At 36.5% G+C, this 14037-nt stretch overlaps 1 protein-coding gene across 2 annotated transcripts in view; it reads right to left on the bottom strand.

Annotated features, from left to right (window-relative positions):
- LOC128019915 (fibroblast growth factor 14-like) overlaps positions 1-9929 on the bottom strand; it is a 127398-nt gene extending 117469 nt beyond the window's left edge. Inside the window, exon 1 of one of the 2 annotated variants that reach the window (XM_052606265.1) lies at positions 9756-9929. Coding sequence is in view for 1 of the 2 variants with exons in the window: in XM_052606264.1 (XP_052462224.1) it covers positions 7919-8009 (91 nt within the window). In the remaining variant the exon portion in view is untranslated. Of the gene's footprint in view, positions 1-7918; positions 8673-9755 lie in introns of those variants that run through there. The other variant, XM_052606264.1, reaches the window with a different exon arrangement.
- Positions 9930-14037: the final 4108 nt, after the last annotated feature.

Below are 14037 nucleotides of genomic sequence, written 5' to 3' on the forward strand. Positions count from 1 at the left end.
TGATCGAAAATGAACAGTATTTATATCTTTTTTTAAACCTTTTTTCACGCAATGTCCAAACTGCTAAAACTCTCCTGAGTACATCCTGTTGTGTGCGTTCTCAGCAGCAGGCACGTGAGGAGTATTCTTCTTCTTCTTGCCTTATGGTGCATCGCAGACTTATAAGTGCATTACCACCACATATCTTTCAAATGGACTATTGACACTATCTACAATATCACTTAGGAGTGTCAATGGTCCACTTGAGAGATAGGTGGCAGTAATGCACTTATAAGTCTGCAATCTGCCATAAAGCAAGAAGAAGAAGCCTCCTCACGTGCCTGCTGCTTGAGAACACGCTCAGGAGAGTTCTAACAATTTGGACATTGCATGAATCAGAGATAAAAATGATATAAATACCTTTCAGTGTCTTGCAAAGACCAATCTTTTTGTGTCTTTACATATCAATGTATTGTGACAATCCGCTGGGTTTAATTTGGTTTTGTTTGTGTACATTTTTTTTTTTTTATGTTTTAGCTGTGATTCCCATCCACGTATATTGTAAGACTGATAGACTGCAACGGTTTCAGTTAAAAATCTTTGTTTGTGTTCTACTGAAGAAACAAAGTCACCTACATCTTAGATGCCCTGGGGGTAAGCAAATATTAAATTTTCATTTTTGGGTGAACTATCCCTTTAAAGCTATTATAATCTAACTAGAATGATTGTTAAAGAAAACGTTTTTAGAAAAATCATATAACATATCCTGTACAATATTTTGTTTACATATGATGAACTTCTAAAGTTCAGGGTATAATTTACTAAATTTGCACTTATGTCACAGAGATGCTTTAATTGTAGCTGCTTTACTCTAATGCTGACAAAGAAAAGTAACTAATATACCACGGATAATACAAAGGGCTTATGCAAAGATCACATGGCTAAACAAAGTCTTTTCTAAAACTGTTTTAAAAACATTATCCTAACAAACACAAAAACACTTTTCAAGACTTCAGTTTCCCCCTCAGTAAAGTACTGGAGCTGTACTGTATGTGACAACAACAACAACAAAAAACTACCTGAAGCATTACCAAGATAGCCACTGAGTGAACCAAGACACACTAAAAAGGACCATCAGGATTTCACTACTAAGAATCAATGTGGACCACATTTGTAACAAGATTGAGACATTCATGAAGTCTTCTAAATCAAACAGTGTTTGTACCAGCAGAACCTCTGTGTGATACTAAAACTCTTTTAGACTTATTAACTGAACTAAATGGCTACAGGTCTGTCTATCTGACATAATATTCACTTAATACACTTAGTATAACTTTAGAGGAAATTACTTTAAAACTTGAGCTTGCCAAGCTACTCATTATATAAAGCATTCTCTACCATTAATTGCTCAAGTTTCCTTTATTTTTCTACTAAAAACTGGTGACTCAGAAAGTTTTTATTTATTTATTTTTTTATCATTGAGTTAAAGGTGCCGTATGAAAGCTTTTTACTCTACTAAAGCATAAAATAGCATAATATGTTTGCAGTTGAAACATGCTAATTTAACATGTTTATCTGAAAAACAATGCTACTGTCAGAATGTCGGAATTTGTTTTGGTTTGTGAAACCAGCCCACTTCCGGTTTACACAATTATGTTTCGGCACCCTGGGTTGCCAGCTGGTGGAAAACACAGCATATTTCATTTCATTCATTTTCAAGTGCGCTCGTTCCTGTTAGTGTCATCAATCTGGCAACCTGCATGTGTGTTAAGTCTGAGGAGGATGGGCCGGGTGAAAAAAACCCTCTCCAATATTTTTAATTTGGACTGCAATACCTAGTTCAACCACTCAGTGTCAATCCTACATACAGCACCTTTAAAATGAACAAATCAATTCACTAAAATGAATCAGACTTTACAACAACACTTGAGAAAGAACATTCAAGATTGTTTCTTATTATTTCCTAAATTCACTTGTGCACAACAGTTTAACAAATAACGCAATACAGCATTTTGTCATGCTAGTAAGAAAAAAACAAATCCTATACACAAAAGACAAACTGTTTTGAAATCAAAGCTACTGTCACACTACTGAAAATGTAGTTATAGGTTATTAGCATGAGCTGCTGTTCTGTTTGTATTCCACCATGACTGCATCTAACTGTTGCATATTGTCCAGTCACATCACTAGTTGACACGTTGCATTGTTGTGCATTTGCATAAAGTTGAACTCTGCTCAAATTTGGCGAATCACCAGTGGTCACATATATTGTCTCAAATCACCAACTGTCATTGAAATTAATAACTTCTGGTCACTTTGTTGCTGTGAATCGTTCTCAGTGTAAATGCCCTGAACAGGCAGTTTGACAGCATCCATTCCACTAAAAACCCTCTAGTCAAGAGTCCCTGATAAACACAACAGGAAAGAGGTAGTTACATAGTTAGTCTGTTGAGAGGGAAACACAAAGGAAACAATTAGGAAGCAAAAAAAATAAAAATACACCTATACACAAAAGACCTCCAAAAAATACAATCTTATGATTGGATACAGTATGTATATGTACATTTTGTATTATATTGATTATATTTTTTACCATATTTTATTTAAATACCAAAGCATCTTAGCATGTGCACATTGTGCAGGTGTTTGTGAACACATTCATGAGTTCTTGAAGACTATTAAAGTTACAATTTCACCAGATTTAGAGATTGATTTGAACTTCACTTTAGAGATTCACTTCATGCAGCACATTGCAGTGAAATATTTATTTTGTGAACATTTAGGAACATAACAGGGAGTGGTAACATGGTATCATATGTGAACAGAAAAAGAGGGGCCTTTTAAGGCAGTAGAAGCTTTGTAAACAGGACTGTAATTTTCAAAGTGCATTTATGGCAGTACTGCGGAACATCTAGATTTTCAAGGGCACCTTTACCTGCACTGGACATTACTGTATGAAAATGATTGTTATATGGATGAGGGTCAGATTGGCCATGAAAGTGAAAGAGTATTGATTACAGCAGAAGACTAGATTTGATTTTGCTTGTAATTTAGTTGCATGCATGTACAGGAAACATGAAGTGCTTTGGCCACAAGTATTTGTAGGATGTGACTCAAGATTTAAGCAGAAAAGGAAATAGCAACTCAAGGTATTAGCATATTTTAGCTGCTCAAACTTCACACACACACACACACACACACACACACAAAAAAAAATCTAAATACTTAGACACAGTTACAGCAATAATCTCAGTGGTTAAAACGAGTGGACTATCATAGTAATTATATTTATACTATGTTGTGTCCAAACGGGCACAACGCAATAAACCTACAAGTGATTTCTTGCATGTAAATCTAAGTCCAAACTAGCCATGAAGGTAATAAGCAAAAGTACGGTTGCCTGGTTTTAAACTCTGCAGCTTGGAGCTGTATAGCCTAACTCACAGTAAAAGCTGCAGTAAAAGCCTGTTCCATAACTATACAGTTTATTACACATAAAATATGTTCAGATTGGCTGTGACTGTGTCACATTGTGCAGTTCTTTCACCTCACGTATGTAAATTACTTTCACCTGAAAACTTCACACTTAATAAATAAATGGTTTTAAGCATTATTAGATACTTCAAATATTACACTACTGTAAAATTTTGGGGTTTCAAATAAATTATGTCCTTTTAAACATTACATTACTCAAAGAGTTCTGAAAAAAATCATGTATCATGGTTTCCACAAAACTACAACTGTTAACTATTAAACTAGTACAACTGATCTCAACATTGACATAAGTATCTTGGATCTTGACTGATGGATCTTGACTGATGAAAATTCAGCTTTGACATCACACTTGAATGAAAGGACGGGCCCAAGTCATATCTATGGAACAAACAATTATGGGCCTTAAGAATATTGTACCATGTAGCGATATCTTATCAACCACCCTCTATTCTACTGTACAGTACACTAAAAAATATAATTTTAACCTTGGAAAAAAAATTTAATAGGTTAACAGTAAGTTCCCGTACTATGTAACGGGAAAAACTGTAAAAGATCTAACCAGACATTTAATGTAACTTTACAGTAAAATGCTTTTAATTGTACAGTTTTTAGAAGTAAACAATAACAAATCAATGTATAATTTACAATCAAAAACAGTAAAATGATATTCCCAGAATTCCCTGCGTGACACTCCACATTTTAAAGTATTTTGTTTAAATGTGCTGTATGTAAGTTTTTGACTCTACTAAAGCATAAATATTCCATAATATGTTTGCAGATATTTAAGAAGCATGGTGAGATAGCTCTCTGAAAAACAGTACTAAACTCAGTTATTCTCCTTTGAAAATGTGTGTTCCGGGTCGGAATGTCGGTCTATGTTTTGGTTTATGAAACCTGCCCACTGCCAGTTTACCCAAATGTATGCCAGTTGGCGGAAACACAGCGTATTTCATTTCAATCATGGAAGCTGGCAAACTAAAGGGTTCGGAGCATCAATCTGGCAACCTGCGTGTGTGTCAAGTCTGAGGAGGAGGGACCAGGTGAAAAAAACCCTCTCCAATATTTAGAATTTGGACTGCAATATCTAGTTCATCCACTAAGAGTCAATCCTACTGTACATTTACTGGTTTACATTTAAATGTTCTTATTTGTAAATTACAGTTTTATACTGTAAAATGGCCATGAATGTGTTAACGGCATTTTGTCTTTTTTTTTTTTTTTTTTTTACAGTGTAGTAACCACATAGCAACACACTAAAAATCACTCAGAGCAACTTACTTAGCAACTGCATAGCCATGCTCAGGCAACCACTCACAATACCCCATAATAAAACCGAATTCTGCACATAAGAATTGTTTTCTTAAAGCAAATTATTTGTTCATAGTATGTGACAAAGATGGTGTTTATAATGTTTCAAATTCTTGTGTTTCCCCTATGAGCCACAGTTTTGAATTTTGAACAGTTATTACAGGCGCTGTTTTGACTATAGTGGATTAGTAGTTAGCAGGCAATTTGGACTTTTGAGCAGGGTTTGAGCAAGCTTTGATCAAAAAAAAAAAAAAAAAAAAAAACTAAGGATGGCTTACAGCAAGACTGGACTGCTATCTCAAATTCTACTGATAGTCAGCTAGAGTCCGCATAATGAGGCATAATGCATCCATCCCACAATAAACAGAGTTATAAACTAGAGGAACAGCCAGATAAATAGACTAATGCATCATGCTGTTTAATTCAGCAACTGTCACATTATTTCCACACAAAAAAAAGAGCTTTGGTGCAATTTTGCTGCAAGTTGTTCTTACATAATCTAAAGACAACTCAGACAGTCTTGCTTCTGATTTGTGTGTCATGAACCAGCAACAGACATGTCCACAGATAAATCTCAACACTGCTAATTCAGATCACGGTTGAAATCTATGGTATACTGGTCTACGCTTAAAGGAATAGTTCACCCTAAAATGATCATTCTGTCATAATTTTCCTACACTGATGCTGTTTCGAACCTCTATGACTCACTTTTTTCTGTGGAACACAAAAGAAGATATTCTGCAAAATGAGGTTCCGTGTCCATAGTGAAAGGCAATTGGGTTTTAAAATATGGACATAATAGTTGAAGCATATATCTAAATACCATCTTTTATGTTCCACAGGAGATAAAAAAAAAAAAAGTCAAAACATTTTTGGGTGAACTATGCCTTTAACAGTTGCAGTAGTTAGTACAGTCTGAACTGAATGAGTGTATGTTTCTCTGACCCTGTAAGTTGCGATGCAGAAACATGCAGTAAATATATATATATATATTTTACATTGTGTGTGTGTGTGTACAAACTTAACCATATTTTGGAGACTAATTTGTAAGCAAAACCTGACAAAATCCTCAAAAACCTCAATTTGGGGACGTCCTCATTTGTAAAACTGGTATAAAAATAAAGTAAACAAAGTTTTTTAGAAATTGTTAAAATGCAGAAAGTTTTCTGTGAGGGATTGTGGAAGGGTGGGGTGGGTTGAGGTTAACAAGTGTATGAATATATCTGTAAATAAAACAATAGAAGTCTATGTAATGTCCCCATTTAGACAGCTAAGTGAACGTGTGTGTGTGTGTGTGTGTGTGTGTGTGCGTGCTTTCTCATTTAATATTATTTTGCCACCAGAAGTCACAACAGGATCCAGTCTGCCAGTTCTGCACAGAGGAGTGATCTAACAGTGTTATGACAAACTATTCTATAAATAAATGCCATCTGAGAACAGATTGTCTATTTGAAAGTGAATCCTATGAGTCTTATACACTCTAAAAAGAACCTAAAACTAAGCTACATCCATTACAAGCATTCATGAATGAAAGATTATATGCACCCCTTCGCTTGCATCCCGAGAGAGGAGCTCTGTAACACCACGCAGATTCCAGCAGGTTGAGAACCAACCTGTGTCTACCTCAGTCCTACAACATCAGCAAAAACAAACCTTCATTGCAATCCACATTGCGAAGTGCAAGACTTTGTCCCTGCCAGGAAAACATTAGCCAACACAAAGCTATCAGAAAGTGCCATCTGCTGGAACAGAAGGCAGCCATTGAAACCACTCTTTTAAAACTCTGGAAAAACGTTGCCTGTGACTTTTTCCTAAAAAAACTGAGATAAATACTGAGATGAATTCTGTTGAACACAACAGAACTAAACTAGAGTGATTACAGTTCATGCGGCCCCTGCTGCATGCTGTGTTTCTAAAAATACAGTCTGTGTTCTGTAGACTATAAGCAGCAGGCCTCTTCATTAATGTTATGCAGCTAAGACCCTAATAGCCATGGTAAACTAATCAAAAACCTCACGCTTTGCTACTTCTAATCACTGACAGAGTAAAGAAAATGATGGATTCATCTCACTACGAACACATCACCCCGGACATTACTGCTAGAGATAGACAGTCACTGCTGGCTTTGATTAAACTTTTGTCCTAAATTGCATTTTACACTAACAGCTTCCATTTGAATATAGATTTACCTGATAAATTTCCTCTTTGTAACCATTAAAATGTCTATAAGATTTTTATCTAATCAATAAACGTGTGATATTTCAAACATTGCTTTAGGTCCTTTCTATCAAAAAGCCAAAAGAATTGTTCTCAAAAGTTGGTAGAGCAATATCAATAATCACTTCACATCAGTGCTTTTGGAATATATACACAATGAGGTGGTATGGTACTATAATAAACCCAATTACAGTGTCAAGGATGATAGACCGTCCATTAAACTACATTGGAAAAATGTGTCATGTCAGCATGGGAAAACTGCTATGATCTACTACGCTGCAGTGTCAACGTCTGGAAAGAAGGTGTCAACATCAACTTAGGACTCCCGCCCTTCCCCTCATGCTCTGCATAGTATTCCTTTGTGTCCATATTTGTCAACAGCTTTGTTAAAATAAAACTGCGCAAGTGTGCTCTGCAGACTGCCTTGTTGTGATTTGTTTTTGGGGAATGTGTGTCGAATAGACTGTATCCATCTTGCTGTGAAACAACAGGGGGGTTGTACATGTTTTGACTGGAATACTGCAAGCTGATAATCTCCTCATGAACAAGTGAACAGAAAGAGACATCTGACATGAGGTCTTTGCACTGCACACAGTCACATAAGAATAATTGCTGCACAGGAAAACCAGAGAGTAGCATCACTTTAAGTGATGCAGGACTGAGAAGGATGCTGCAGCATCTCTGAAATGAACCCGAAAGCCTGTTTCACACACATACGGCCCGACTAAGACTGTTTGACCTGTCTTAACACTTCATACCTGTGGGATTTAGTTGAAAAAAAGTTGCATGTTGAAGCATTCGCCTGTAATATTGGTCACAGCTCAAGTTACCCTCAGCTTGCCTGCATTCACTGACTTGCTGCACAAATTTGACTGCAGATCAGCACACACAGAGGGGAAGAAGACGCAATGGCACTTACCACTTGGGTTCTTGTTTTTCTTAAGACTCTTGCCACAAAGACACTGCAGCATATGCGTTCCTTTGCTGAAAATGTTCCAAAGAAACCACATTGATTTGGGCGAGGAGCGATCCAACAGCTTAGACACCCTGATAAAGAAAAGATCCCTGCGGTTGCATAATAAGAAGAACACAATGGGATGCTCAGTTTTCCAGTAGTAGTATCATACAAAAATATGTAATACTATCCAAGCGTCTTCATGCAAGAGGTAAAATATTCTCTTAAGACCTGGCAAAACAAAGGTATTCTTCTTAGTAATAAAGGGTGGTCGGTAATAAAAATAGATACTCTATAAATTGCATGTGCTGCAGAGGGGGAACGTGCAGCCCGTTCTAAACTAACGTGAAAGACACGGCGGATTCTTTGCGTTCCCTTTTAGTTCATCACTCAAACGAAGGCTGGATGGATGTGCACGGCATCAGAAGCCTGGAAGGGATGCATCCCATTTAAAAGCAGCGATACCTCCGAGCAAAGCGCACATTTCCAGCATCAGCTCAGTGTTGCTCAGGGAAGTCTTCCTAAAACCTGCTGCTGCTGCTGTTGCTGCTGCTGCTGCTGGTCAGTAATATCCATGAGCTTTCATCAATGTGAAAGCACTGCACTGATGCTGATGCTGAGGATGCGGTTGGAGTGCGGCTTGATGTTTCACCGGTGCATTACTGATCCCGTTGCCTCCCGAAACATCTCGCACGTATTCCTCTTTGCCTTGTATCGGTGTTGGATACAGACAAGAAGGAGGAGGGGTTGAATTGAAAGATTGCCTTTCCATTACGTAAAACACGTGGTTTGGGCTCTAGCATATGACTGACGTTTTCGGCATTTCGGCATAGAGTAGCGTTGGGAAATCCGATGCATTTTAGCGAATCGGTTCATTCGAATGGCTCGTGTCGGTGTTGAGGTTCGTTTGAATCATCGCTCAAAAAGTCGAATGCCAAATACATTTTCCCACGTTCAAATCTTCTCAATAATAAAAAGAAAGAAAGAACGTAAAATAAAAAATAAAAATCTTACAATTTTACTCTCAAGTGGAATTACAAACAATTCGTAAATGGAATCGGTTCATTTGAACGGCTTGGATAAACCTGTTTGTTTGAGTCATTATTCAAAAGTGTTTCACGCGCGGCATATAAGTTTCATTCGTTTGCAGTCAATAAATATTTGGCTAAACGACTGATATATTCGATTAAGAAGGCTATTTGGAGAAAATTGGAGAGCGTAGAAATATTCTAGAAGAAATCTTTTTTGCAGCATGGCACAGTCTTGAAAAGAAATTCCATAGTGGAACCATTCAGTGGGCAGGTTTTTTAATGTGAAGGACATTTTACAGTTTTCTGAACAACCATTTTCCACTAAAGAAACTTTTGTGCAATGGAAAGCTTCCATGGATGTTAAATGTTCTTCATGGAACCATCGATTAATAAACTTAGAATAAACTATTTAGAGTAAATGGGATGCACCAAAAATGTATTCCAATCTAGCCACCTATCAATAATTTAGCATAAACTTTCATATTAATGATAAATGTAGGCGTTGCAGCAACATAGTGCCTAAATTGGGCCTCTTTACAAACAAAGTAACATTATAAGAAGAAAAAAATTGCACATAATAAAAATGCATCATCTAAGGCATTACACCATTTCAAGACTCATAACCTGCTTAAATAACAGGTTCCAGGTCATTATGATAATGCTGGTGTTTAACATAATTGTTTTCCTTGAACAAAAACAAAAGAGCAGTGTTCAATTAACAGAATGCTCCACGCTTTGATTTGCTGCATGAATCTACTTTAACGACCTACTTTTGTTCAGCCCGAGACTTGCCACTCTTCTGTGATGTCTAGGTCTTCTGGGAGGTGGGCCCCTTTATGCCTCAATGTTTCTTGACTTAATTCCCCACAGAAAGTCTGACACAGCCCAATCATTCCCAATACAAGATGATCACAGAACCCAAATCTATGAGTCACCAAAGCAAGGGCCACTTCCCTGATTAAAGCAACACCACATTGCTGTGAATCTTTAAAAGATGAGCAAAGTACATCAAATTGTGCTCTGTCATTGTTTGAATCATGTGTGACACCTTTATGACACAAGTTTGAGTTTTGTAATAGCACTTTGGAAAGATGACATTTGGCCTGGTTTTAGTGCCTGCAGAGACTGTCTGTTTAAGAGGTAATGCAGTACTGAGGTTTTCTTCTCTGCTCTCAATGCCTGGCCTAGTATTGATCTGTTTCTTGTAATGTAAAACATCATTGTACCCCAGGGAAGATCCTCTGACAGTTTTGTCGGGATTCATTATCATACTTCTTTTTGATTATACTGTAAATTCCTCATGCTGGAAGATTAAGATGTGTTGTTATTGCTGTACTGTACCTTTGCATCAATAATAAAAAAATTAAAAAATTACTGCTACTTTGCTTAAAGACTTCTTGCAACATGCAAGCATGCAACATGCAATATCTTTACATAAATGGAAGACTAAAATTAATTTATTATTAACTCTGGAAAACTTCATTTTGAATGGTCATTCTGGGCATATTGGTTGAATATTTAATGACTGAACTTTATTTTGTGACTATATTAAACTATTTCACAGGGCTAGTTTTCTGTTCCACTCTACATCTGAGCTTTCTTTTTACTTCTATAATAAAATCATTTAAACTTTTTTTATTTATTTACTAAGTAGACATGCAATAAAAGGGATAATGTAGAGTCAGCTGCTCATTATCATAAAGAAACCCCTTCAATCACTTCATAAATTTTATGATAATGACCATCTGACTGCATTTTATCCCTTAAATAACTCATAACCCCATTATGAGTTACATAAGGTATACAATTTTTTTTTTTTTTATATGTTTTTTTTTTTTTCATCTAAACTCCCACAGCTTAAATCAAAACTTTCCACTCTAATGGAAAAGGCTCATGGGCAGCAAATGAAGTTTTAATGTGAATCTTATTTGATGAGCACAGTGTCTGCACATCCTCTTCCTGTTCATATGGTCACAGTGCTCCAGTCTGTCCCTTTCACGTTTACTTATGACACCAGAGTACAATTCACTTGAATAAATGACCCTGTGTGACCACGTATATCTGGCCTGACCTTCCCTGCAAATAAATTAAATAAATTCCAGTTTGTGGCTGTGAATGTAAGAGTGTTTTTCTACCAATAATGACAACGCTGACCCAGGTATCTCTGAGAATAAAAAAAAATATGTTTGTTGACCATGTTTACAAAATCACCTTGCAGCTAGGTGAAATAAGATCTTTGAGTAGTTTTGTTCATTTTCGTAAAGGCAAATACAGTACAAGTGCCCCCACAAGTATGACTAACAGGGCAAGAGTACTGAACCTGCCAAATCCCACACACATATGAAACAGCACCTCTTCAAACAGTCACTTAGAGATGTTTTATCAGAATGACACAGTGCCATCAGTGCTGGCATATGCCTGCTTTTACAGTCTTTGGGTTTGGTTCTACATTCATTTCAATTTGTACAACTCATGTTAAAAGTCTCTCTTTGGACCAGTTCTTTAAAATTACAGCTCAGTGTTTCATGTGGTGAATGAAATGTAATTTAACAGAATCTAACAAGCATTTTATCTGATCCACTAACTGTTGAACATAAATCCTTGAATTAATTTGTCAACCCATTCCAATGCTAATTCCCGTTCTTTTGGCAATGCATTTGGCCCAGGTCACCAAGAAATCAAGGCTGCATAGCATGAGGGATGAAATATTGTGGGATTATAGAAATATGCGATTTATCCAAAAGTACCCAAGAGTGAGAGCGTAATGCAAGCAAAACATAAAATGTTATTTAAAAAAAAAATGTTCCTTGGTTGAACCTGAGGCAAGTTAGACCTTTTACTGTCAGAGCTGCTTTAAAAGCACAGTAGTGATTGAGCCGCAATGGATATAGTGGGCATATTTGTCCATCATCCTTACTGTCCCAGTGCTGCTGATGCACTTTTTCCCCTTCCATCAGATGACTTAACATATGCAGGTCTTTGATTGTGCCCATGGATATTTCCTCACAGCAGTACTTTAATGACATTGTTCTAAACACAAAAACTGCTCGTGGTCGGTGATAACCACCTCTCGGTGTCCAAACTGAAAGGAGCAACATGTTCCATCACTCAACATAAAAAGCAGTGCTCTAAACAGTTTGCTGATGTTCACAGTATGTACACAGTATGTTACTACAATGCAAACATATAAAAATCTATAAGAAAAAGCAGTAAAATATTGTTCAGATGAATAAATCAGAGTTCAAAAAGACCATCTCTGCAATCGAAAACTCAAAACATACACTCGCACACAATAATCTGATGTATCTGTATGCAACATGTCCTAACATTAATTTGGTCAACTGAAGCACTAAATCAAATTTATTAAATGGAGAATACTCACTTCAGATTTGTTCAGTTTATTTTCAACATATTCTGTATATTTGTATAATACTGAACATGTATTAGTTATTTTGTATAATATTTTGTACAATAAATATTTAATGTACATTTAACACTGTCCCTGGCGAACAATTGCCCATTAGTGGTTTTGCATAACACTTTCGATTTTTTTTTTTTTTTAAATTGTCATACAAGCAATAAAATGTCTTACATTACTCTACATTTGTTTATAATTTTTTTTTTGTAATTCATTAATTGAATCTGTTGAACATGAGATGCCAAAGTTTCATACTTAAAGGTAGGCTGGGTTTTTTTTTTTTTTTCTTTATTTCTTTCTTTCTCATATTGATTCTTGCTCTTGAGATTAAGATAAGCAAAAAATAAATAAAAAAAGAGGTTAGTGTTCATGGTGTCCTCTGCTATTGTTGATACGCATGTAAACAGCTGGCACAGGCTTTATTGGCACAAATACTGGGCATCAGACAACACAGAGTTTTTTTTCAGTTACACTGTAAATAAGAGCAAATGTTTTACACATGTTTCCTCAGCAGCGAGAGATCCTGTCGAGGATGAGACGTTCACTAGACGTTACCCCTGCTGGGACTTGTTGCCTTGATCACTTTCCATCACATTGAGAGAAAAACACAGATCTCACAGGCTCCTAAAGGAGCACGTCTGGCTCTTCATTGTCAGTAGAGACCAGTGCTCCCCAGCAAAACAAAAGGGAACAATGGGTATTTGTCTCAGGCAACGTTGCCAGTTGAAATGTCTTGAGAATGTGCCATGCTTCCAGCTTATGACATTTGTAGAAAACAGGTGACAACACTAAAATTAAGCATTAAAAAATCTAATAATAGGCTTTGAATGCTTTTATTCCTCACATATATTGGCAAGAGTGGAAGCAATTACTGGATAAATCCTTCTAGCATTCATGCACATGTCTCTCCAGTTCTGGCACATTAGTGTAACAGGACAATTTGCTGTATCATAGCACTGAGCAAACATCTGAATTGACCATCATTAATGACGTATGTTCCGGCAGCTGATGTTCAATTTGCTCTTGAAGTTCGCAGAAGGCAAGGAATAGATCATACACTATGCTTGATAATTAGACATCAACAGGTCCAATTGCGCAAGAGGGAATTTTTGCACATGGGCATCATCTTTGGGGATGGGAGCTTACTAAACACGCTTTCTGCTAATGATGCCTGCTTTGCCCGTTCCCTTCTGAGTTTCCCTGGAGCTAATTTACTGGAACATTGCCACCGTTGAGACTTTTCCAGGCTTTCGGTCCCTTTGCATACAGATTCAGATAAGGAAGGAAAGCAACTTATGTATGTCAAGCAGAAAGAAAAATGCAACCTTTCCAGGTCACATCATCAGAAAAGATGATTCATCCTATAATCTGACTCACTAGCCAACAGGCATAAATTAGCAGCTTTTAATTATGGCAAGCATAATACATTATTCATCATCAATATTACATCGGATCATAATGATAATAACAGAATGCAGAGAAGTCTTGCTTTTACAGTATGTCTATTGTCTACCAATTTAACTGTACTATGCTAAAAAAAAAAGGTCATGCACCATCCTAGAGCAAATTCAATTGCTTAAATTCCATGTAAAGCAAAATTAAATGTGTTCTGAGTTTGTCACACCACAGAAAAA

This window comes from Carassius gibelio, chromosome A9 (genome assembly GCF_023724105.1).
Source record: "Carassius gibelio isolate Cgi1373 ecotype wild population from Czech Republic chromosome A9, carGib1.2-hapl.c, whole genome shotgun sequence".
Classification (NCBI taxonomy): Eukaryota; Metazoa; Chordata; class Actinopteri; order Cypriniformes; family Cyprinidae; genus Carassius; species Carassius gibelio.